This window comes from Amblyomma mixtum, chromosome 8 (assembly GCF_055824585.1).
Source record: "Amblyomma mixtum isolate Tamu chromosome 8, ASM5582458v1, whole genome shotgun sequence".
NCBI lineage: Eukaryota > Metazoa > Arthropoda > Arachnida > Ixodida > Ixodidae > Amblyomma > Amblyomma mixtum.
Window position 1 is genome coordinate 58,661,420 of NC_143019.1, and position 24,432 is coordinate 58,685,851.

The following is a 24,432-nucleotide window of genomic DNA, read 5'->3' on the forward strand; positions in this document are numbered from 1 at the left end:
ATAGCAGTCGTTAACGTCACTATGACTGAATAAGTGACTAGATCGGAACTTTAAGGGCCATTGTTTTATTCACATGTACTTTGGCGTTGCATTCCGTGCTTCACACCCGTCCAGTTTCCGACAATGACAGCACTTGGAAAAAAACAAAAGGACTTTTCCCTTTCGTTCTAGCTCGCGAAGAAGTGACATTTTTAGCTACGACGTGTCCTCCTTTAGTAGAAGGGATGGCTATAAATGGGCATTCCTGGCTGTATTTTTGTTTGCAGAGCGCCCACTTCTCGAAATGCTTTCGTTAATTTCTTTAGACAAGCACTGTGCAGTCACTGGCAAAGGGCTTCTGGCAGTTGTAAATGAGGAAGGCATATTTATTCTCCGCTTACCGATGAATGTCAATTACGCGCTGTCAGTTACGCAATCTATGGCAGTGTCGCCGATTAAAAATATTGTAACGTAGCGTTACAAAGAAGTCTCGTGCGCCGAGGAACACCGGCAGCCAGTCAGGTCAGCACGAGACGGAGCAGAGTCACTCCGTCTTTCTCCAATGGCCCGTTGCGTTCCTCCTCATCTTCTAAGGAAGGCATGTGTCATTGCCCCCCTTGTTTGCAGCATCGCCTCGATGCGGCCGACTAGAAGCATACTGGTGAGCTACGGGCTGACAGATAGTGGGCTAGGTTGGTACAGGAGGAGCACAACAGAAAACGGGGCACTATCAGCCTGCAGATCGGTCAGCAGGGCGGCCGTGGTAGGGTTTCATTCGGACGACGTGTACAACGTCAGTGAGCTTGCGTCGTCTGCGGCTTGAGGGGTCCCGGGTTGCAGATTCTACTTCGTAAGTAACGTCACTGATGCGGCGCAGGACCCGGTATGGTCCGAAGTACCGGCGCAGTAATTTTTCAGACAGTCCGCGATGGCGAACGGTTGTCCAAATCCATACATAGTCTCCAGGCTCGTAGGATACGAAGCGCCGTCCCTGGTTGTAGCGATCAGCGTCTAGTTGCTGTTGTAGGTATATGCGCTGCCGTGCCAGCTGCCGCGCTTCTTCTGCACGCTGAGCAAAACTAGCGACGTCCATATCAAGTTCACTTTCGCAGTCGGGGTATACGGGCAACATCGTATCCAGGGGAGTGGTCACTCGGCGGCCGAAGACAAGCTCGAAGGGAGTAATCCGCGTCGTCTCTTGAAGTGCCGTATTGTATGCGAACGTGGCGTATGGGAGAATTTGATCCCAGGTCTTATGCTCTATATCCACGTACATGGACAGCATGTCGACCAGAGGTCTGTTTAGCCGTTCCACCAGGCCGTTAGTCTGCGGGCGGTACGCCGTGGCCCGTCTATGGCTAGTGTGTGTAAGATTCAGCACTGCCTTAGTCAGGCGGGCCGTAAAAGCTGCCCCACGGTCGGTAATAATAATAGCCGGGGCGCCATCGCGCAATACGATGTCGTGAACAAAGAATGCTGCGACTTCGGTGGCAGTTCCATTTGTGAGCGACGCGGTCTCAGAATACCGGGTCAGGTAATCCGTCGCGACAATAATCCAACGCTTTCCATTAGTTGACTTTGGAAAAGGGCCAAGAAGATCCATTCCCACTTGTTGGAAAAGAGTTTTCGGTGGAGCAATAGGCTGATGAAATCCGGCTGGTTTCATGGGGGAGATTTTCGACGTTGACAGTCACGGCAGGTGTTAACATAAGATCGTACTGAAGGTAATAATTTCGGCCAATAATACTTCGCCCGAATTCTGGCAAACGTGCGACTAACTCCCAAGTGGCCGGCGGATGGTTCGTCGTGACAAGCGCTCAAGATGTCAGGCCTTAGGTTCATAGGTACTACGAGTAGGAATGTCTCTTGTGATCTTTGAAAATTGCGCTTGTAGAGAACCCCACTTCGTAAAGTGTATGACTGCAAGCCACGACGAAAAACAGGCGGTACCCGACCACCGCGGCCTTCTAGGTACTCGACGAGCGGCGCCAGCTCCTGGTCCTTGCGTTGAAGATCAGCCATATGGGATTGAGCAATGGCCCCAATGAAGGGAAAATCGTCGGCGTTTTCCACTGCAGCGGAGTCTAAGGGCGCGCGTGATAAGCAATCTGCGCCTTGGTGTTTAAGTCCCGACTTATAAACAACGATAACATCATACTCTTGAAGACGAAGGCTCCATCGAGCCAAGCGTCCAGACGGGTCTTTGAGGCTGGCCAGCCAGCACAGCGAATGATGGTCGCTGACAATACGGAAGGGTCGTCCATACAGGTATGGTCGAAACTTGCTTATGGCCCAGATTACCGCAAGACACTCCTTCTCCGTCGTTGAATAGTTCGCCTCCGATCGGGATAGTGTTCGATTCGCGTAAGCTATAACTCGTTCTACGCCATCTTGCCACTGGATAAGTACAGACCCAAGGCCAACGTTGCTGGCATCAGTGTGGACGTCAGTTGCTGCGTTTTCATCGAAATGGGCGAGTATGGGGGGCCTGTGGAGGCGGCTTCGGAGCTCCTGGAAAGCTTGTTCTTGATCGCCTCCCCACAGGAAGGGTATGTCTTCTCTGATTAGTGCTGTCAATGGTTCAGCTATCTTGGAGAAATCTTGGACGAAGCGTCGGTAGTAAGAGCAAAGGCCCAGAAATCGCCGAAGTGCCTTTTTATCGCTGGGACGTGGAAAATTTGACACTGCGGTAGTCTTGTCGGGATCAGGGAGAACGCCCTGTGCACTGACAACATGGCCGATAAAGCGAAGTTCTTTGAAAGCGAAATGGCATTTGTCCGGCTTGATCGTTAATTGTGCGCCTTTGAGTGCTCGAAGCACAATGCGCAACCGGTCCAGGTGTTGCTCGAAAATAGGCGAGAAAACGACGACATCATCTAAGTATACTAAGCACGACTACCACTTCAGACCTGATAAAACCGTGTCCATCATACGTTAGAACGTGTCCGGCGCAGAGCAAAGACAAAACGGAAGCACCTTAAACTCGTATAGGCCGTCGGGCGTCACAAATGCAGTCTTCTGTCGGTGTCTCTGATCCACCTCAATTTGCCAGTATCCGCTTTTGAGGTCTAATGAGGAGAAGTACCTGGCATCGCGTAGACGGTCGAGGGCATCATCAATCCTGGGGAGCGGATAGACGTCCTTTTTGGTCACATTGTTTAGTTTCCGGTAATCGACACAGAATCTCAGGGTGCCATCTTTCTTCTAACTAAGCACGACTACCACTTCAGACCTGATAAAACCGTGTCCATCATACGTTAGAACGTGTCCGGCGCAGAGCAAAGACAAAACGGAAGCACCTTAAACTCGTATAGGCCGTCGGGCGTCACAAATGCAGTCTTCTGTCGGTGTCTCTGATCCACCTCAATTTGCCAGTATCCGCTTTTGAGGTCTAATGAGGAGAAGTACCTGGCATCGCGTAGACGGTCGAGGGCATCATCAATCCTGGGGAGCGGATAGACGTCCTTTTTGGTCACATTGTTTAGTTTCCGGTAATCGACACAGAATCTCAGGGTGCCATCTTTCTTCTTGACGAGGACTACTGGCGACGCCCATGGGCTCGTCGAAGGCTGGATTACGTCGTCCGCAAGCATCTCATCCACTTGCGTTTGAATGGCTTCACGTTCCTTGGGAGAAACCCGGTACGGGCGTTGGCATACCGGTAACGTGGCCTCATCGGTTATGATGCGGTGCTTGGCGACAGGAGTACGACCGACCTTGGAGCCAGTGGCGAAGCAGTCTGCGAAATCAGTCAGAAGAGCCGAAAGAAGATTCCTTTGATTGGGCGTCAAGTCCGGGCTAATTTTAACGGTTTGAAGGAGACGGCAAGATGTAGCCACCTCTTGAGGGTTGGCCCCGGCGGTGCATAAACGAGGCGAGGCAGTGACGTCGTGAAGGAAGGCAACAGCCGTTTCCTTGGCGAGGTGCCGCATCTCCTTAGCAAAATTCGTCAGGAGGACAGTAGCACAACCGTTATGGAGTTGAACGAGTCCTCGAGCAACGGCTATCTCCTTCTCGAGAAGTAGCGGGAGGTGCCCATCCGCGATGCCCTCGTAGTCGTGAAACAAGTCATGACGCACAAGAACAAGCACACTAGACGGTGCTGGCACCCTCACGTCATCGTCGACAATACGCAGAACGTTGAGTTCCGGATCCTCGATTTCAATGCGCTCCACGGCCCGTTTCGTCGAGAACGTCACACGCGCTTCTTTCAGGTCAATGACAGCGCCGTTAGTCTGCAGGAAGTCTAGGCCAAGGATCAAGTCTTTCGAACACTAGCGAAGTACGACGAATTCTCCGACATACACAAAACCCCGGATGGCGACACACGCTGTGCACTTGCCTACAGGGGTAATCAAGTGACTCCCCGCCGTGCGAATTTTCGGCCCGGACCAGTGCGTCAAAACTTTCTTCAATTCGCGGGCGAGGCCGTGGCTCATTACCGAGTAATCAGCACCGGTGTCTAGTAACGCCGTTACATCGGCTCCATCAATCTTTACACGCAAATCGGAGGTAGTGTGTCGGATGCTGTCGCCACCTGTCCCAAGCGGAATGTCGTCGTATCGGTCGAAGGTAGCCCGTCGGATGCTGTTGCTACCTGACCCCAGCGAAATCTCGTCGAGTCGGCGTGACGAGGACGGAGGATCTTCACATTTCGCGACACCAGCGACCCTGCCTCCGAAGGCCGCTGACATTAGTTTTCCCGGCAAGGGCTGGGAGAGCGTCGGCGTCGGGGATAGCTCGGACTTGAGGAGCGGTAGCTTGTCGGGGACGTAGACCGACGCTCTTGGTAGCCGGACGTAACAGGATGCTGTTGCGCAGCAAGGTGGCTCGCGATTTCAGTAGGCCGCTCGCCATTTTGAGGGCAGGGGTCGTCCGGTGCGAAACCCCGCAGGCCGACGCGGCGGTACGGGCACGCCCGGTAGAGGTGACCTGCTTCACCGCAATGGAAGCAGAGAGGCCGACGGTCGCGGGCCCGCCATACTTGACTCTTACGGGGTCGCTGATAGGCTGGCGGAGGGGTGTACCGAGGAGGACCCTGCGGCTCCATTGCTGGAGTTGCGGTGTTGATACTGTGGTCCTGCGTGGGAGCCCTACGTATACGACGGACGCGTAGGTGGGTCTCGCGTCGAGCTGGTAGGAAACGTCAAGAACTCGCTCAGCTGCCATACGCACCTCGTCCCGGACGACTTCAGCTAGTGATGGAAAGGACGGCGTGTTGCAAGGCATCCGGAGTGCTTGCAGTTCTTCTCGCATGACAGAACGGACGAGGTTGCGTAGTGCATCCATATCGCTACCGCCCTGCATAGGTAGTGCGTCGGACCCAATGATGTTCACATCGCGATTGTATTGACGAGCCCGGTGTTGCAGCGTCGTCTCCATGGTGGTAGCCTCACTGAGGAACTCCGCAACAGTGCGCGGTGGGCTGCGCACTAGTCCTGCGAAAAGTTCTTGCTTCACGCCCCGCATCAGGTGGCGCAGCTTCTTGTCTTCAGGCATCTGTGGGTCTGCGCGCTTGAAAAGACGCGTCATGTCCTCATAAAACATGCGCACGCTCTCGTTTTGGCGCTGGTTGCGCGAGTGCAGCGCAGCTTCTGCTCGCTCCCGGCGGTCGGCGCTTTGAAAAGTGGCCTTCAAGTCACGACAGAAGGCTTCCCAGGATGGAAAGGAAGCCTCATGGTTTTCAAACCATGTCCGCGCCGACTCTTCAAGAGCAAAGTAGACGTTGTGGAGCTTACGCTCATCGGTCCACCCGTTATAACGTGCCACACGCTCGAAGGCCTCAAGCCAGTCCTCGGCGTCCTCGAACACGTCTCCATGAAAAGACGGTGGTGTTCGCGGCTGATGGCAGATGATGTTTGCGGGAAGCCTACTCTCAGATGTCATTGCCGCAGGTGTTACAGGGGCCCGAGGCTGCGTCGTCCTGGTAGCGATCGGAAGGGGTCCAAATTCCGGGGGCTCTCCACGTAGGCGGAGGCCGAGGCGCTGATGTACCGGAGTAAGCTCCGTAGTGTGAGGGAGATTATGCGCTGGAAGCGCACCCAGCACCTCCACCAGATTTGTAACGTAACGTTACAAAGAAGTCTCCTGCGCCGAGGAACACCGGCAGCCAGTCAAGTCAGCACGAGACGGAGCAGAGTCACTTCGTCTTTCTCCAATGGCCCGTTGCGTTCCTCCTCATCTTCTAAGGAAGGCATGTGTCAATATAGTAATCGTCACCGTCCTCTGGTTCTGATGTGCAATATGTGAAAGGCTTTTCGCTTTTTTATTCACATGCAAGGTATGATGAAATGAAACGTGCACAATTTTAAATACGCACATAATAGACTATTCATGCTACAATGAAACTCTGAACCTTGCGTTAAAGATTAAGCTTTTTTTAAAGTTCAGTGGTTGCTGTAAATTATGGTGTTGATAACATCTGAAGGTACACATGAACCTTAAGGAACGTCGTTACAGAGGGCTATACAATAATTTAGACCACATGGGGTTCTTTAACTAGCGTTATCGTACAGCACAAAACTGTTGTTACAATTACTTTAGAAGGAAATTCTATTTCTGAGGCAGCGATTCGATCCCGCGGTGTCGCTATCGACAACCAAACGCCAGATCCATTGAGTCACCGGAAAAGATGCAAGAACTTTCAGTCATTTTCCGCAATGAAGAGTGACTCAACAGGTGCGCGTGCTGTTTCCTTCGGTTATACATTCCCAACTTTCGCACCGATAACAAAGCGCTAGCTGAGGTTGCTGGCGCCGAGGCGCCATTCTTAAGCCACTTTTCAAACGCGTTCATCAGGATTTACAGAAAGCACTACGCAAGAACATTGTGACCGATTTTTGGGATTCTTCAAGAGGATTCCAAGAGCGTGTTGTGATATCGCTCTGACGGCAGACACGGCCGAAGACGAGAGACAACCAGGCAAGGGAAGAACTGAAACGATGCGTTGGGCTAACTCGCGCCCTCAAGCAATTCAAAACTAAGCGGCGAAAACATCAGATGTACTGGCCGCGTCGAACGACAGAATCACCGTAGTTCTCGGCCTCGCTGAATTTAAATTTGACAAAGTACTTTCTCGATAGAGCTAGGAAAACACCGATAACAATACCGACTGTCGTAGAGACTCGGTAGCGCACAGCGACAATGTAAGGGATCGGTATTGTACGCGGGGTCATCGGAACGCGGCTGGAGCGCTAAAAGCGAAGCGTCTCCTTTCTTGGAACGCGGCCGCTCGGGGACGCGCTGTGAAGTACGGGTGTCCCCCGCCCCACGGTACCGATTCACGCACGTACTGGCACGAATGTATATTTGTGTTTGTTTTTATTTTATTTTGTGGCGGAGAGAATGTTCGACTCCATACGTGCTGGCACGACCGTGCGTTTGTGTTTGTGGAAAGGGCGTTTTGCCTTACGGAAGCTGGAGGGCTGACCATGCTCTCGGTAAACCAATCATGTGAGCAGTGCAGCATGATTGGGAGATACAAAATGTGGGCAGGGCCTTTAAGGCTTTAAAACCGGGCCCCGGAGCCGGAAACGGGGTTCTGCGCTAAGGTGAGATGCTACGCATCTTCGGCAACGCCGTGTAGGGGCCTCCCCTAGTATTAGCCAGTTCCACCTTTTTGTTGTTTGTCCTTTGCTGTTTTAATTTGTCTCTAGTGCCTTAACTTGTATCTATTGTAAATACTGTACATAAAATTTGAAGTGTTCGCCTTACCCCTGCGTCTCAACTGAACACAAGACCGTCTCTGACGGGGCACCCCTGGTGCGAAGAGCTTCAGTCTTCCAGTTGGAACCAACCGTCTCCGACGGGGCACCCCTGGTGCAAGGAGAGTAGAAGAACCTGAAAATTTACTGGCGCAGTCGACAGGATCCTGCGGCCATCGGAAGACGGCGCAGGAAGAAGACTTGAAGGCAGGGAGAAAGGCGACGACAAGGTAACAGGTCAGCGTTCGAGAACGGACCTGCGGAGAGACGGCGGCAAGGATGCAAGGACCACGGCAGTAGTCCGGCGACGCGGGACTGCATACGGTCCAGAAAAGCAGCGCGTCGATAACTCGACAGTCACCGGCGTCGCGAAGCAAGGCGAAAGCAGCGGGCACACGACCAGCGGCGTCCGACAGCTCATCGCAGCGTGCGGTGAAAGTGGAGGTGGACTCCGACGCCAAGGAGCTGGCAATGCGGATCGACGTATCGAAACCGTGAGTTTCCTTGGGCGCATTGTTCACGTCCCTGTGTTCGAGCCGGTAGGACAGCTGAGGGGTACGGAAGGCGGTATGGAGAGTTATCCAAGCCGGCCCTCACTCGATGTGAGGTATCGAGTGGAATTGGCGAAGGCGCGCTTAGCTTACTATCAGTCTGAGCTTGCAAAAGTGAATGGAGGAAAGGCGCCGCTATGCGAGGAAAAACCTCCGGATTTGCAGGCGTTAGAAGCAAGGCGCCAGCAGCTAGAGCTCGAGTTGGCTAAGCTCAAAGAGTCTAGGAGAGCTGGGCCGGCTTGCACGAAACAAATAAGACCGGCTTATTTCCAGTCTAATCTTATTCGCGGTCTAAAAGCTCTCTCGGTTTTGAAGAAAGGAAAGGCGCATAGCTGGTTCATTTTGTCAGTGGACACCTCAAATGCACCACGAACTCCGACTGAAAGCTCGGTAACTCAATGTTTTAGTCCACGTCGTGCGCACTTGAGGCACTCACAAAGTGAACCATCAATGCGCATTTTCTTTTCTCAAAATCGAGAGAGCTTTTAGACCGCGAATAAGATTAGACTGGAAATAAGCCGGTCTTATTTGTTTCGTGCAAGCCGGCCCTGGTCAACTAGCCAGGGAGAACTTGCCCGAGTCCCGAGTGGAGAGGCCGCCTGTGCTGGAACGCGAAGGCAAAGACCTGTCAAGCACAGGTCAAGAAAACAGCCAGGCAGAAGAAAAGAGAGAGCCAGCTTTCCACGAAACTGTAATCTCTCGTGAAGAAAGTATCATGACGGAACGCAGCGTCGCGGTATTCGAGTCGGTGAACGCGCACTCCGAGGATCCGGCCGCCCAGGTTAGCTCAATCCCAAATGACACCAGGGACGCGGACGCGTGTTCAGGATTGTTGGAAGAGTCTCACAATTCCAAAAACGCAGTCTCAAGCAAGCTGCGGAAAAGAGCATTTAGCTCAGCAGGGAAGGGCCAGCGACGACAGATGTCAGATCGCGGAGCTAGTGACAGGAGAAAGTCTAGCGTTGCTGGAACGGCACACTGTGTCGGTCATAGGGCATGAAGGGCCCCGTAGTGTTATTGATGGAAAGAGCGTTCCATCCGAGCCAGAGAACGGAGGTGGGCCTGTTGCGTCTACCGGGCGGAGCGCCGCGGAATTGTCGAACGCACCCGATGGGCGTCCGATCAGTTCATTCGAGGACGGGGAGATGCACGGCGACTTGCCACGGTGCAAATTGGGGTCGGGCGACTGCCAGGGAGCTCATGCAGCCTCATACTATACCACGAAGCCGGAAAGCGCCGATCAAGCACGGAGCGGCAATTTCAAGGTTTGCCCGTGCAGTAAAGGTACAAATGGCTCCAAGCGAGGCAGAGTAGCTGGAGGCAGGTGCGTGGCCTTCACGTTGAAAGTCAACGCGTGGAGCAGTACGTTCAGTGCTGCAGTACGCCGAATCCCGCGTGGCAGAAGCGGCCGCACTGATATGATTACACTGGACAGAGGCTATGCTCCCTACGCAGCACGCGTCTCGTATTGGTGCGCCGAAGAGAGCGTGCCCTCAAGGGTGTCGCATGGTCAGAGATTTTCACCTATCGATGACCAGGACGTTTTTGATCCAGGAGGGCACCATCTTTTCAGTTCACGCCCCGTTGTGGCGCCAGCCTAATGACTGAGTTACCAGTTAGGCGTTAATTGTATTGATTGAGACGCGTAGTGGCTCGAACGCACACAGCGACGCTCGGTGCGGCTAAGGAGGCTCACGTGGACATTGGGCGAGTGCTGTGAACGCTCGAGTCGCGAGTGTCTGTGTGCATGTTTGCCCATTCGTGAGGATGTGTGTGCTCTTGGAGGTGGTGAACTGGGTGCAACGCACCAACTTGGACGCTGTGTTACGGCGCACGGCAGGCATGCCACTGTGTGTATTTAAGTGTGCATTTGGCGTAATGTTGTGTTGGTGCCCGTGTGCATTTTTTTTTGTTTTTGGTTTTGTTGGTGCCAGTGCTGGTGTAGCTGCGGCATGTCACCCACAGGGTGGTTTTGGGACCCGTACCGATCCCTTTGTTTTAATTCTAAAAGTGGCATTTGAGCCCTTTGTAGAATCTTGGGAAGGGCGTGTAAGGCATCGGTATTGTACGAGGGGTCATCGGAACGCGGCTGGAGCGCTAAAAGCGAAGCGTCTCCTTTCTTGGAACGCGGCCGCTCGGGGACGCGCTGTGAAGTACGGGTGTCCCCCGCCCCACGGTACCGATTCACGCACGTACTGGCACGAATGTATATTTGTGTTTGTTTTTATTTTATTTTGTGGCGGAGAGAATGTTCGACTCCACACGTGCTGGCACGACCGTGCGTTTGTGTTTGTGGAAAGGGCGTTTTGCCCTACGGAAGCTGGAGGGCTGACCATGCTCTCGGTAAACCAATCATGTGAGCAGTGCAGCATGATTGGGAGATACAAAATGTGGGCAGGGCCTTTAAGGCTTTAAAACCGGGCCGCGGAGCCGGTCTAGCATGGCAGCCAAAATGATACAGCGCTTAGCGGCGCCTTTAAATGGACCACAAAAAAAATTACAGATGTCCGTGCCAGAATTAACAGATCGAAAGATATATTACCCCACGCATGATTAATTAGAAAAATCCTTTGAAAAGAAAGCACAAAAGCACAAAAGTGGGCGTTACAAGCTCTATCCCGTGTTGTCCGTGCCTTTATTACGCCATGTTTTGAAAGAATGTTGCCATTTAGACGAAAGCAAGCCTCTGTAAAACACAATCCCTGTGTGACCAAGAAAGAAAGCTTTACTTGTTTTTGCAAAAAAAATCCGGTATAGTTCATCGGAACCTTTAGCTTCTTCGTCTAAACGCGGGCTCGCATAGGCGTTCAAATTTAAGCCCCATGATAAACACCAAGAATATGCATGAGGAACACGCTGCTATATATGGTAGAGAGAGGGTGTGGTAGATGGTCTTTGGCGATGACAAAATGAACAAGGGAGGGGAAAACCTCAGGTTGCTTGAGCCAACGCTTCGACAAGAGGACTTGTCTTCGTCTGGGTGAAGACAAGTCCTCTTGTCGAACCGTTGGCTCAAGCAGCCTGAGGTTTTTAACTCCCTTGTTGATTTTCTGAACGCTGCTATATAGGCAGCTCGCACTCATCGAGGCGGCATTTTCAAGCATGGAGAGCACATATTAGTTCGAAAGAACTATTCCGGCGGGTAAACCGCGACCAAGATCCTGCGATGTTTGTCGGCTTGTGAAAAATGAAATAAAAAAATTAATATCCGCGACTGGGTTTCGAACCTGGGGTAGCGCGAGGAGACCTGCTCCCCTGGCAACTGCTCGAGAGCAGCAGCTACGCCATCGCCGCAGCAGAACACGCCTCGGTCGAAGCTGCAACACATTCTCGCGCTGTGCGCAATGCGTTGTACATCGTTTCTCCATCAAATAATAATACTGTCAAACTAATACTGGTGCTATGTTCATCAAATAATAATACTGTCAGACTATTTATTATTCGCGCTATGTTGTGGTATTGACAGGCGTACGTGCGCTGCATGCGCTGGTGTGGACAGCGCAGCGGCAGAAACGCGGCACGAGAACAATAGGCGTTGGCGTGAGTTGGTAAATTTGCATCGACCGTGAAAAATTTAAGACGTGCATAACTGGCTGCCTTGGTTAGTGGACACCTCAATCTTGGTTTCATTATTCCGTACTTAGAAATGCTAAACCACCAACCATTTTTTTTATTTGGATACATGTCTTGGGTACTGTATCGTACAGACGTACTAACATGCAGAGAAAAGTTGGAGGACGCTTAAGTTTCGCCTTTAGGAGTGGAAAGCGACAGCCTGTCTCAGCCAGCCAAGGAGTCCGCGGAACGCCGCCGCCCATTCAGCACCACACCTTAACCGTCTGACAAATCACTCGGAGTCCCTAGGAGGCCTCTCAACAAACCTGATGCCACGGACAACAGCATAGTTTTGGCGCCAACAAACGGACAGCAAGCCGCTCGTGGGTGTTTGCCACTCACCGCGTGATTCCTGCGTCCCCGCACGCATAGAGTGGGTGATGCGACCGGCTGCAACAAGAATGGATCAAGGAAGCAGAGCAGGCCTAGGAGAAGAATGCCGCCACTCCCCAGAAGCGACTACAAGATCATTATTCGACCTAAGAAAGGACTCACGGTGAAGTCCCTCACCACCCACCAAGTAGCGCGTGCCATTGTCATGGCGTGCGGCCAGCAATGCAAGGACGAGGACCTCCTTCTAAGGCTTCGCACCGGATCCAATATCATTATCGTTAGCACCCCGCACGAGCAAACGGCTCAGCTAGTGCGGCACATTACCCGTCTCAAATACGACGGAAAGATCTACTTATGATGTAAACGCTTACGTGGCAGCACCGGAAGACGTCCTGCGCGGCGTGATCCACGGTGTAGACCCAGGTACCCCTCCTGAAGAACTCAAAGCGCACTTACGAGTCAGAACTCAAGGAGTGACCATACTTCAGGCAAGGATGCTCGGAAAATCCAAGACGGCAGTGCTCACGTTCGACGGCCCAGTCTTGCCGAAATTCGTCATATATTACGGAGGAGAAGTACCATGCTACCAGTACCGCCCCACTAGGCAAGTGTGTTACGTCTGTTTCCAGCCAGGACACCGCTCCGACGTGTGCCCCACACCGAACATTATTGTGTGCGTACTGTGCGGAGTTTCCACCCGCCCGACGACCACGAGTGCGCGCCCAAGTGCATAATCTGTGGCAAGGCACACCGGACCGGATCCAAGGAGTGCCTAGAGAGATTGAAAAAAGCGAGGCCAAAGCCCACAGGAGGAAGAGGACAGAGCGACGAACGCGGGCGACCACCCAAACGATGGCTCAGCTCAGAGGGAGAGACATCGAGGAGCCGATCGAGGTCCAACTCTTTCCCGCCTCTACCACCAGCCGGCCCACAGGAGGGGGAGAAGTGAGAGAAAAAAGAAAAAGAAGAAGCTTTCCCAGACAAGCGGCAGCAAGGTGAGCTGGGCTTCTACCACTGCTTCACACTCGGTGGGAAAGGGTAGTGACATAAACAACACAAACAACAAAGACAGTCGCGTCACAGAACCGAAGGACGCGAACAGCGATGTGCTCAGACGCGAGCTAGAACTCGCTCGAATCAAACAAAACGAGCTCGAACGCAAAGTCGAGGAACTCACAAAAACACTAAAGGAACAACAGCGGGAACTCTACACTAGAGCCCTTCCAAAACGACAACCTCAGGCATCGAACGAAGGAGACCTTGAAAGACGAATGCAACATTTCATGCAGCAGATGATGCAGGATATGATGCAGCAAATCCAATCGCAAATGCAACAGATGCAAGTACAACTCCAAGGGCAGATCTCAGAGATCAGAAGCGCTTTTCGAAAACAAAAATATACCGAAAACATTAGGGAAAGGGCGTACAACCGTCCAGCGCTAACAGCTTTTGCAAGCGAACAAGGCAACAGCAGTAACACGTAAACATGATCAATACGTATCGGCAAGAACAAGAATATTTACATATTTGGCAATGGAACTGCAGAGGCTACCGCAAAAAGCAGGCCCTCTTAAAACAATATATAATCACAAAACTCACACTTCCTGATGTAATTGCGCTCCAAGAGACTGGAATCAAGCCGACCTTACAAGGGTACGAGGTTTACGAGAGCTAAAACGAAGGTAAAGCGGCCGTCCTAGTCAGCAAAACCATTACCGCCATCAGGCACGATACCATCACCGACACCGACTTTGAACACTCGCTTGTTGAACTCATTCCGAAAAAGCGAAAGGGAAGCAGCACGTTCTTACTGAACGTGTACAGCCCGCGGAGACAAAGAAAAGCCAAACTCTTCGAACTGTTTTATGGAGCGCACAAGCTGGCCAAAGAAAATGCACTCATCATCGTAGGAGATTTCAACGCCATGGACAGGAGTTGGGGATACCAGAAACAAGACATCAAGGGAAGAACACTAGTGGAAGTAGAGGAATACTTTGGCTGCAGTCTGATCACAGATCCTGCGACCCCCATGAGAATCGGAAATAGCGTGAGCACGGACATATGCCCGGACCTCACCTTCGTAAGGAAGAGCAGAGAGTCACAGTGGGAAAACATGATGGAAAATCTAGGCAGCGATCACTTTATCCTCCGAACACAAATAGCATCCGACACCATAAGACGCCAGATTGGACAGGCGAAAATCGCTGACTGGAACGCGTTTCGCGGGGCTTGCAACAAATCTGAAGGCGGTATCCAATCACTGGAGGAATGGAGCGGCATGCTGCGAGAAACGCGACAACGATGCACAAAAAGTCTGAGGAGAACGACAGCAACGCCCGAAGTAGACGCCCACCTCCTGAGACTATGGGAAGCGAGACGCAGTCTCACCAAAAGATGGCGGAAGCCAAAACGCAACAGGAAACTAAAACTAAAGATGGCAGAAATTACGGCAAAGGCGGAAGAATACGCGATGCAACTCGCGAAACAAAATTGGGAACAACTCAGCGACTCGCTTAGGAGAACTCTAGGCACGGCCGGAACCTGGAATCTCTTAAGAGCACTAATCGATCCGACCAAAATAAAATCAGAAAACAATAAAGCCAACCACAGGTTCATCCACTCCGAGGGATCAGACATCGCCCTACTGGAGAAGGCACGAGAAAAATGTTTCGGCGATCACAATCCAGCGCGATACCAAGGAACGTATCGAGGAGCCGAAAACGAGAAACACGACCGCCCCATAACTGTGGAAGAGGTTTACGCGGCCGTAAGAAACACCACCAGAAACACGGCAGCCGGAGCGGACAGAATCGACAACGCCCTAATCCGCAACCTGAGCGACGACCTCATACAAGAGTTCGTCAGCTTTCTTAACAAACATTGGGAGGCGGAGACGGTTCCCGAAGATTGGAAACACGCCGAAGTAATAATGATACCTAAACCTGGTAAAAAGCTACAAATTGAAAACCTCAGGCCCATATCACTCACGTCGTGCCTTGGCAAGCTCTACGAACGGGTTGTAACTTTAAGACTGCAAAATTACATGAGAGCGAAGCTCTCGACGCAGGACGTTCTCCTCCAAATACAAGAATATGTCCTGCGAAACGTACCTCGGACGGGAGAAAATGTCATAATGGCCCTGGACATCAAGGGGGCATTCGATAACGTCAGCCACGAAGCGATCCTTACGGGCCTAGACAACCTGGATTGCGGACGCAGAATCCACGGCTTCGTCAAAGCCTTCCTGTCCGATAGAACTGCCACCATCGGCATAGGAGACCTTCGATCGGACAAAATTCGCACTCCAAACAAGGGAACAGCCCAAGGGTCAGTTATCTCACCCCTACTCTTCAACATAGCTATGATAGGCCTGGCTCGAAAACTAGAGAACATCGAAGGCATCAGGCATGCAATGTATGCTGACGATATAACAGTCTGGACAAACACGGGCTGTCTCGGAGAGAAGGAAGAAAGTCTACGGCAAGCGGCCTCTTGTGTAGAGCAATACCTCGCAGAAAGAGGACTCGCATGCTCGACCGAGAAATCGGAAGTGCTGAGAGTCTGGAGAGGCAAGCAAAACCGGACCGTCCCAACCAACGACGACCTAAAACTCAACGTCTACCTAGAAGGGATGCCCATACCCGAAAAGACAACAATAATAATATTGGGCATGTGGGTTCAATTCAACCAGCGCAGTACTCACACTTTTACCCTACTGAAAGCAACAACGCTACAAGTCGCACGCATGATCACCCACACCACCAACACGCGACATGGCATGCGTAAACAGGACACACTAAAACTAGTCAGAAGCCTAGTAGTTAGTCGAATCACGTACAGCCTACCCTACCAGTGCCTCAACAAAACGAAAAACAACAAGCGGATGCCCTTCTACGGAAAGCGTATAAGACAGCGCTCCAACTACCACGCAACACGTCTACAGAAAAACTCATGGCCCTGGAATTACATAACACCTTTGAGGAGCTACGAGAGGCGCAGCTTGAGTCGCAAAAACAGGCTGTTGCAAACAACGACTGGAAGAGCGCTCCTGCAGAGGCTCGGATACCGCCACCAGATGCAAGAAATGTCGAGGACGGGAACGATCCCCGACGAGCTTCGCAAGACCCACAAGGTAGCTCCAATACCAAAAAACATGGGTCCCAACCTCCATCGAGGCAGAAGAGAAGCGAGGGCCGAATTCATTGAGAAAACATACGCTCCTCAAGCCACGACCGTGTATACAGACGCGTCTTGGAGAGGAGGAGATACCAAAATCGCTGTAGCGGCGGTGGTCGATTCGTCTTTACGCGAAATGACCAGCGCGTCTCTCCGAGGCTGCACAGCTGCAGAGTCCGAGGAAGTAGCTGTTGCTCTAGCGGTGGCGGAGGGTTATAGAACCGGGCGGTCACTAACAATACTCACGGACTCTCAAACAGCCTGCCGAAATTACATGAATGGCAGGATAGGTCGTCACGCGCTCCGTATACTCCTCGCAGCGAGCGACAGAATTAAAAACAAGGAAGAACAAAGCGGCAAGATCTCACACAAAATTGTGTGGGTACCGGGGCACACGGGGGTGGCAGGGAACCAAGAGGCCGACAGGATAGCTCGAGGATACATTACTTTCCGAGCATCCGACGAGACCGCGGAACTAGCGCCAGCACCCAGGGAATACTCGGCCATATTACAAAACTATAGAGGCAGAAGAATGCGATATCCCCCACCGCACAAATCTCTCAGCAGAGAGGAAGCTGCCACTTGGAGACAATTACAAACAGGCTCTTTCCCAAACCTACATATACTAAACAAAATGCACCCTAGGATATACACGGACAAATGTCCCTGGTGCGACGAAAAACCCATTCTATACCACATCACATGGGCCTGCCAAAACATACACGTGGTCCCCAAAATACAAAAGCCGAGTGCGGAGCAGTGGGAGATTCTGCTGTCCAGCGACCACTGTGAAGACCAACAAAGTCTGGTACAGCGAGCTCAACGGGCGGCAGTGGCCAGCGGAGCCCTGGACTGAGGGCAACCGACCACTGATTAGAGGCGGACGACTTCGACAGAGAAGGCTCCTGGGGGTAGAACCAAAACGTCTCTGAAGATTCCCCCAAACCGCAGGAAAAACCATTAGTGTAAATAAAGTTTTCCCTTCGTTCCTTCCTACTATTACATAGAGGGAAAGCTGGCGGCGCTGCACTTCAGCCACCATGGACGCTCAAAGCATCATGGGGCGGTGAGCTACTTGATGCGGCACAGTCGTAATTTTTCGGGAACACGGAGTGGCACTACTAAGATGTTTCATTCCGAAAACGCTGTTCGTGTGTGCGCAGACTTTCGCGCGAACGCAGTGTGAAAAAGCCATAGTAATGAAAACGCAACAGCACACGACGCCAACAACAGGTTTCACTTGTCTGAAATGCCATTAAAAACCTCTTAAAGTGTTTAAGCAACAACATTTTTTTGAAAACATATTTACTTTTAAAAGTGCGCCTGTTAATTACGAAATACTAGTTTTTGTAGTGTTCATTACTTGGCCAATAGGAGAGCTAGCCATCTCTTATTTTGGGCAAACTTTACACTTTCTGCTCGTTTGTTGAAATTTACAAAAAGGATATTGAATGTTAGGACATTTTTGATTATCGGATAGCGTTTATTTTTGCATTATTTTTTTTTCAAAAAGTTAAAGTTCTGCAGTCAGTAGCTCATCGCCCCATGATGCTTTGAGCGCCCGTGGTGTCTGAAGTGGTCTCGAGGGGCCTCTATGCAAACTCCCTTAGACGGGTTGCCAGCTTTCCCTCTAGGTAATAGTAAGAAACTCTATGCCCGCAAGGCCCCACTGCACCCGAGCCACGGTGTAAGAATATTCTTACACCGTGGCCCGAACGAGACGAGCGGGAGGCGCTGCCGTCGCGCGCTATCTGTTGGGGCAGTGGCATACATCACGAGGAGGAGGTTTTAGTGGGCGCCGCCTCATGGCGCTACGTGAGCGCCAAGCGAAGAGGAAAAGTTGCTGAAGCGTTCTTTGCTACTCGCTTAACTGCGAGTTCTGTAATTTCCATGCTCATAATTACTAATATTCACCGAAGTATATCTCTCTAAAGCACACTTCTAAGACACCACTGTACTCACTAGACGCGCCTTTGTTCATTCCGAGCACTAGAGCTCGCGTGTAGGAGTGGTTAGCGCGCTCGTCTGGCACTCCGGAGGCCATGATTCGATTCCCCAAATGAACCAATTTCTTACTGTGATTTACTTTATAATGCTTCTGGGATTTTTCGTTCACGACCAATGTCACAAACGACGACACCGGCTTTTCTGCCACTCGAGGCCCTTAATCCTGTCGCGTTAAAACTAAGTTCTTAAAAATAATTTCTGTTCCTGGTACACAATGCAGCTTTAGCGCGATTAGCCCAGAGATTTGCTTTATATTTACACAGCCTGATTTTCATGCGGTACAAGAGCTGAACTTTACTGACGGATCCTGCATATTTCGTCCAAGCGCATCCTAAGCATGCAACATATTTTTAGCCAGTATTATCCACCCACGATCTTCATATGAGTATACTTTCGCTTGATTTACAGGTGAAAATTCGTTCTTTAATACCCGTGCCACACGGACAGATTTAATGGCATTAAGTGCTTACTGCCTTAAGGTTTAATGGCATCGGTGTGGTGCCACACGTATAGATTTAATGGCATTAGCCATACTGCCATTCGCGACCTACTGAGTTCGCCACAACTCATTCGCCCGTGGAATGCGTACTCTCGTTCCCAATCCACACGCAGAAAAGCATGCAACTTTGTTAGTAACAACTTCCTATCGGGTATGGAATGGTTAATTTTTAACTTTCAGTCAGATGAGGCATCTATACCGCATTTTCGATGCGAAGAACGCCATTTTAACCAGCCTTACTGACAGGTACTCTCGGCTTATGTGCTGGCATGCGAGTTTATGGCTACTTTTCCGATTTGGAAAGCAGGAACAGCCGTATTTTCTGAAAACTCGTTTTTAAATTACATTTGAACAACATCCCGACATATTGTGCTCATTAGGAATGTTTATATTCAGATCAACTTCTGACTACCTTGCGAGTGTTATCGTCATCGTCACTTTCGATAATCGCATTAAATGTGGACGTGTAGCACCAAATCCGAAAATTATGGCATTAACAAACTTAACGCCTTCAGCATTTACTGCCATTTCTTGTGCGCGTGTGTCACCGGTATAAGACATATGCCCTTTCTTTGATGGCTAACGACCACACTTGCAAAATAAGATAAAAGTGTCAGTTGCCATTCTCGGTCGGTTTCCAGCTATCGCCTCACTCAGAGCCGCTTTAGAACCAGGTTAATCATGACCTGCAGAGTAGAAACAATTCCGTGAAAATATTGAATAGAATCGCATGCTAAGAGTCGACTTCCCATTCACTGAATCAATAGCTTGACGAATCGACTAGTCCAGGCGACTAAGAAGCGAACATATTATAGAGAAGTACTCAGTGTTCCCTCTGTTCAGCGGGCAGTTTCGTGCTCACCGTACAGTGCCTCCACAGCGGTGTTGGTGGAGACCGCTTCCGGGTAGCCCACGATGAAGCCATAGTTTTTAGCCTTTTCCAGTGTGACGTTCTGCACAGGCGGCTTTATCCAGTCCGTCGTCTCCATCTTCCGGACGACGGATGACCTGACGTTCAGCAGAATTTGCCGGGCTGCCGAGAGTGCTCGCCCTGGAACGACTGTAAGAAGAATTGTTCGCAGAGAATGGGAGGCCAGCCATCGAGCGACAAGCACTGTCATGCAATGAGGCATTGAGCACTCATCTGCTGGCAGTGTTCAGGACGTACGTAAGTTTTGGCAAGTGGCAGTTTCGCAAAGGCGCCCTTTATCACCGAATGGGGCTGTAACGCACTTTGAGGCAAAATGAGTTGATGAGTAAGGCATGTTGCTGGGCGAGTTCGTTTAGCGTCTTGAAACTTGGAAGGACCACCCTGGTGCAAATGAATTCACATACACAAAACAGACGAGGAGACAATGGCAGGGCGCCAATTTTATGCCAGACAAAGTCGCAAATAAATTTTATACCAAATAGCTGACCAAATATGCCGATTACGTCAGCGAAGTTAACACGAACAAGTGTGAATATCGACTGGAAAAGGCTAGGACTCTAGGCAGAAGCAAGATCAAAAAGCCATGGCTTTTATTGGAAGCCTTTCACACAAAACAAAGGCAGCCTTGTGCATGAGTGACGCATCAGTGAAATTGTATGCGGTGGAGTTACGATTTTCTGTACTATAATGATAGTGCGAGTCGATAAGTCACGGCTGCGATAAGGCACGTGGAGTGAAAACGTGGGCTTAATCTGAGGCTATTGATGTATGTGCTTTTCTCGAGTAATAACCAGTTGGATGTTGGCGCCTGTCCGTTGTCTCCTCGTCTCTTTTTTATAAGTGAATATATGTGCGCCAAGGTGCTTTTTCCAAGTCTCGAGATGGGTTGCTCGAGAGCCCCCGGACCCAGTTCCGGCTGTTGGCCCTTGAAACCTGGCATTTGTCAGAAGCCACAGTTGAAAATCTTTCCACGGCCAGACTAAGTCTCTCTCACTCCTCAGGATGATGTTGGTTTGATAGGTAAAGCAAGTGTCCGATTATACCTCTCAAAAGCTTACCTTGCGGCCTGGGAAATTCTAAGGTAAACAGGTATCAGGGATCCCATCTGAGCCTCCTTCCGCAAGATTTAACTTTCCTTCCATTTCCTGTATCTATGCATTACTCCGCGATGGGGACATCACGTGGTTCAGCAGCGATATGCCGGGAAGCAAATTCTTGAAGCATGCATCATGTCTTCACCGTCCAGAATATTAGCGCTAATGTTAAATATGTTGCGCTCAGCGCGTTACAAATAAACAATGTTTTGTTGTTTTTTTCTTTTCCCCTGTTGCAAACAATCAATGGTTCACATCACAAGTCCCATCACTGAGACACCAACATTCAAACCCCCCGACTCTGGTCATGCTTCTTACGCTGTCGAAATTAAAATAGAAATACTAACACTTCTCGAAGTATTGCCTGTACACTGCCAGTGACATCAAGCTGACAACCTTCCCGTAGCAGTATACACCCACAGGATGTGCAAACTCCTCGTATTTTTTTGCCGCCGTGCTCAATTCCAGGCCATGCGAAAACTCCAAAAGCCGGCGAACAACGCTCCAAGCCAGCAGAAGGCGAGAGTCTTCCAGGCTGATGGGGGATACGCCCTTGAATGGAGCGACGCCACTGAAGAGAACGACGATTGCAGTCGCGTTGCTCCACAGCCACAAATGGTGCTCAAGATCCAGAGTGTAGTTCGGGATCAACCCCTGCCATTGGGCTGGAATGAGACCCGCAGTGACAACCGTCAGTTTTCTGCAATACAACCACCGCACGTCATGTTCGTGCTCAGCACACACTGACAGCTACAGGAAGCGAAGACCGATTGTACGCGTCTGTCGGATCTGTATAACGATATCCCCATCGCACGGAACTATGCCCATTTGCGCAGCGAATTTTCGATCGCTTCAAAACAACGAGCGGTATTAATTAAATTGGAGAGACACACACTCAACCCTGAGCGAAATGGCTGGCAAAATGCATTCAAAAAAGAGGGCCCAAAGAAGCCTCTGTTTATTCTATCTGCCCGATCTTCAAAGCCTAATGCTCGAACAGTGGTCTTGCTGGATCCTAGTCTATTCCTTTCTTTTTTCATGTTTTTCTGGGTAACATGGACGAGCACTCCGTGTACATGCGCGGGCCTTTGATCATGACAGACTTTCAATGTTATTGGTGGTATTCGTTTTTCCCAAGTGATCTTGGCCTTGACTAGTATTCTGGGAATGTTTTCAGGGGTGGGTTAATTTTGAACGGTTTCCCTATATTCCAGACGTTGAACTGCGTAAGAACCTGGCTTGCAAGCTCTAGAGGAGGTTTCATCATCATCATCATCATCATCATCAGCCTGACTACGCCAACTGCAGGGCAAAGGCCTCTCCCTTGTCTCTCCAATTTTTATTTATTTATTTATTTATTTATTTATTTATTTATTTATTTATTTATTTATTTATTCAGGTACCTACAGCACCCGTTGAGGGCATTTTTGAAGGGGGGATACAATTGCAAAGCATACATTGTCACGTAGATGACACTGTGTACAAAACAATAAAAATACAACGCATTAACCCTGTTCTTCGCCCGTTGCGGCCACCATATTCCCGCAAATTTCTTAATCTCATCCGCCAACCTAACCTTTTGCCGTCCCCTGCTACGCTTGCCTTCTCTTGGAATCCAATCCGTTAACCTTAAGGACCAGCAGTTATATTGCCTTCGCCTTACATGCCCTGCCCAAGCCCACTTCCTCTTGGTTTCGACTAGGATGTCATTAACCCGTGTTTGTTCTCTCACCCGCTCCGCCCTCTTCCGATCTCTTAACGTTACACCTATCATTTTCCTTTCCATAGCTCGCTGCGTTGTTCTTAACTTAAGCTGAACCCTCTTTGTTAGCCTCCTCGTTTCTGCCCCATAGGTGAGTACCGGTAGGATACAGCTCTTGTATGCTTTTCTCTTCAGGGATATTGGTAAGCTACCATTCGTGATCTGAGAGAACCTGCCATATGCGCTACGCCCCATTCTTGTTCTTCTAGTTATTTCCTACTCATGATCCAGATCAGCTGTCACTACCTGCCCTAAATAGACATTCTATTACTACTTCGGGCACCGCGCCATCAATTGCGAACTGCTGCTCTCTTACTAGACTGTTGAATGTTACTTTGGTTTTCTGCAAATTGCAGATTACTTGGGTATTCTCCACTAACTCTTATCCCGAACTGTTCCCATTTCAGGACCCGGAATACCTTCTGTAAACAGGCAGTGAATAGCATAGGCGACGTTGTGTCTCCGTGCCGGACACCTTCCCTTATTGGAATTTTATTGCTGACTTAATGGATAACTATAGTAGCCGTGCAATCGTTAAAAAGTTTCTTCCAATATTTTCACATAAACAGCGTTCTACACCCGGATTCCAAAATGCCTGCATGATTGCTGAGGTTTCTACTGAGTGGAATGCTTTCTCGTAATCAATGAACGCTCTATTTACGGGCTGGTTATACTTTGCACATTTCTCTGTAACCTGATTGATACCGTGAATATGGCCTATTGTCGAGTATCCTTTACAAATCATGGTTGATCATTTGGTTGATTAAAGTCTAAGGTTGTCCTAACCCTATTAGAAATTACCTTAGTAAGTAGCTTGTAGGCAACAGATAATAAGCTGATCGGCCTGTAATTCTTCAAGTCCTTGATGTCTGCTTTCTTATGAATTAAGATAATGTTAACGTTTTTCCAAGCTCTAGGTACGCTTGAGGTCACAAAGCATTGCATATAGAGGGTGGCTAATTTTTCGAGCACAATCTCTCCACCATCCTTCAACATATTTTCTGTTATCTGATCCTCACCGGCTGCTTTCCCCTTTTGCACTGCTCCTAAGGCTTTCTTTATTTCCTCCTTCGTTACTGGCGGGACGTCCCATTGTTGTGTTCTACTGCCTCTCTAAGTAACATTCTGGTTGCAATCACTACTGTATAGATTTGTGCAAAACTCTTCGGTTACTTTAACTATCTTGTCCATGTTGCTAAAGACATTGCCCTCTCTGTCTCTTATCGCATACATCTGGTTTTTACCTATGCCTCGTTTCCTCTTCACTGTCTTTAGGCTACCTCCGCTCTTTACAGTATGCTCGATTTTCTCCTTGTTAAACTTCCTGATGTCGGCTACCTTGCGCTTATTTATTAACTTTGACAACTCTACAAGTTCTATTCTGTCTACGGAGTTAGACGTCCTCATGCTTTGCCGTTTCTTAATCAGATCTCTAGTCTCCAGAGATAGCTTCCCGGTGTCCTGTCGAACCATTCCACCGCCGACTTCTACGGCGCACTCCATAATGATATCTGCGAAACGATCGTTCATTGTTTCAACATTGCGGTCGACATCTTGAGTGAAAGCGTAAAATCAGTTCTGCAGCAAAATACTGTATTCCTCTAGTTTCCCTCTTAATGCTAACTCGTTAATAGACTTCCGCTTCAATAATTTCCAAGGTGTCCAAGAGAGAGAGAGAGAGGGGAGATTTATGGAATAAAAACGAACTTTTGTTGCTAGGTTAATCCAGGGAGAACGAAATAACTGTAGACGCTTCGAGAACCTACATTCGCGTCGCACATA

General features: G+C 50.0%; 1 protein-coding gene across 1 annotated transcript in view; it reads right to left on the minus strand.

Annotated features, from left to right (window-relative positions):
- LOC149332595 (endothelin-converting enzyme 1-like) overlaps positions 1-24,432 on the minus strand; it is a 60,479-nt gene that overhangs the window by 14,661 nt on the left and 21,386 nt on the right. The window contains exons 6-7 of the mRNA XM_089557536.1: positions 21,236-21,553; positions 19,726-19,923 (exon numbers count right to left, since the gene is read on the minus strand). Of these exons, the coding sequence (XP_089413662.1) occupies positions 19,726-19,923; positions 21,236-21,553 (516 nt within the window). The remainder of the gene's footprint in view (positions 1-19,725; positions 19,924-21,235; positions 21,554-24,432) is intronic.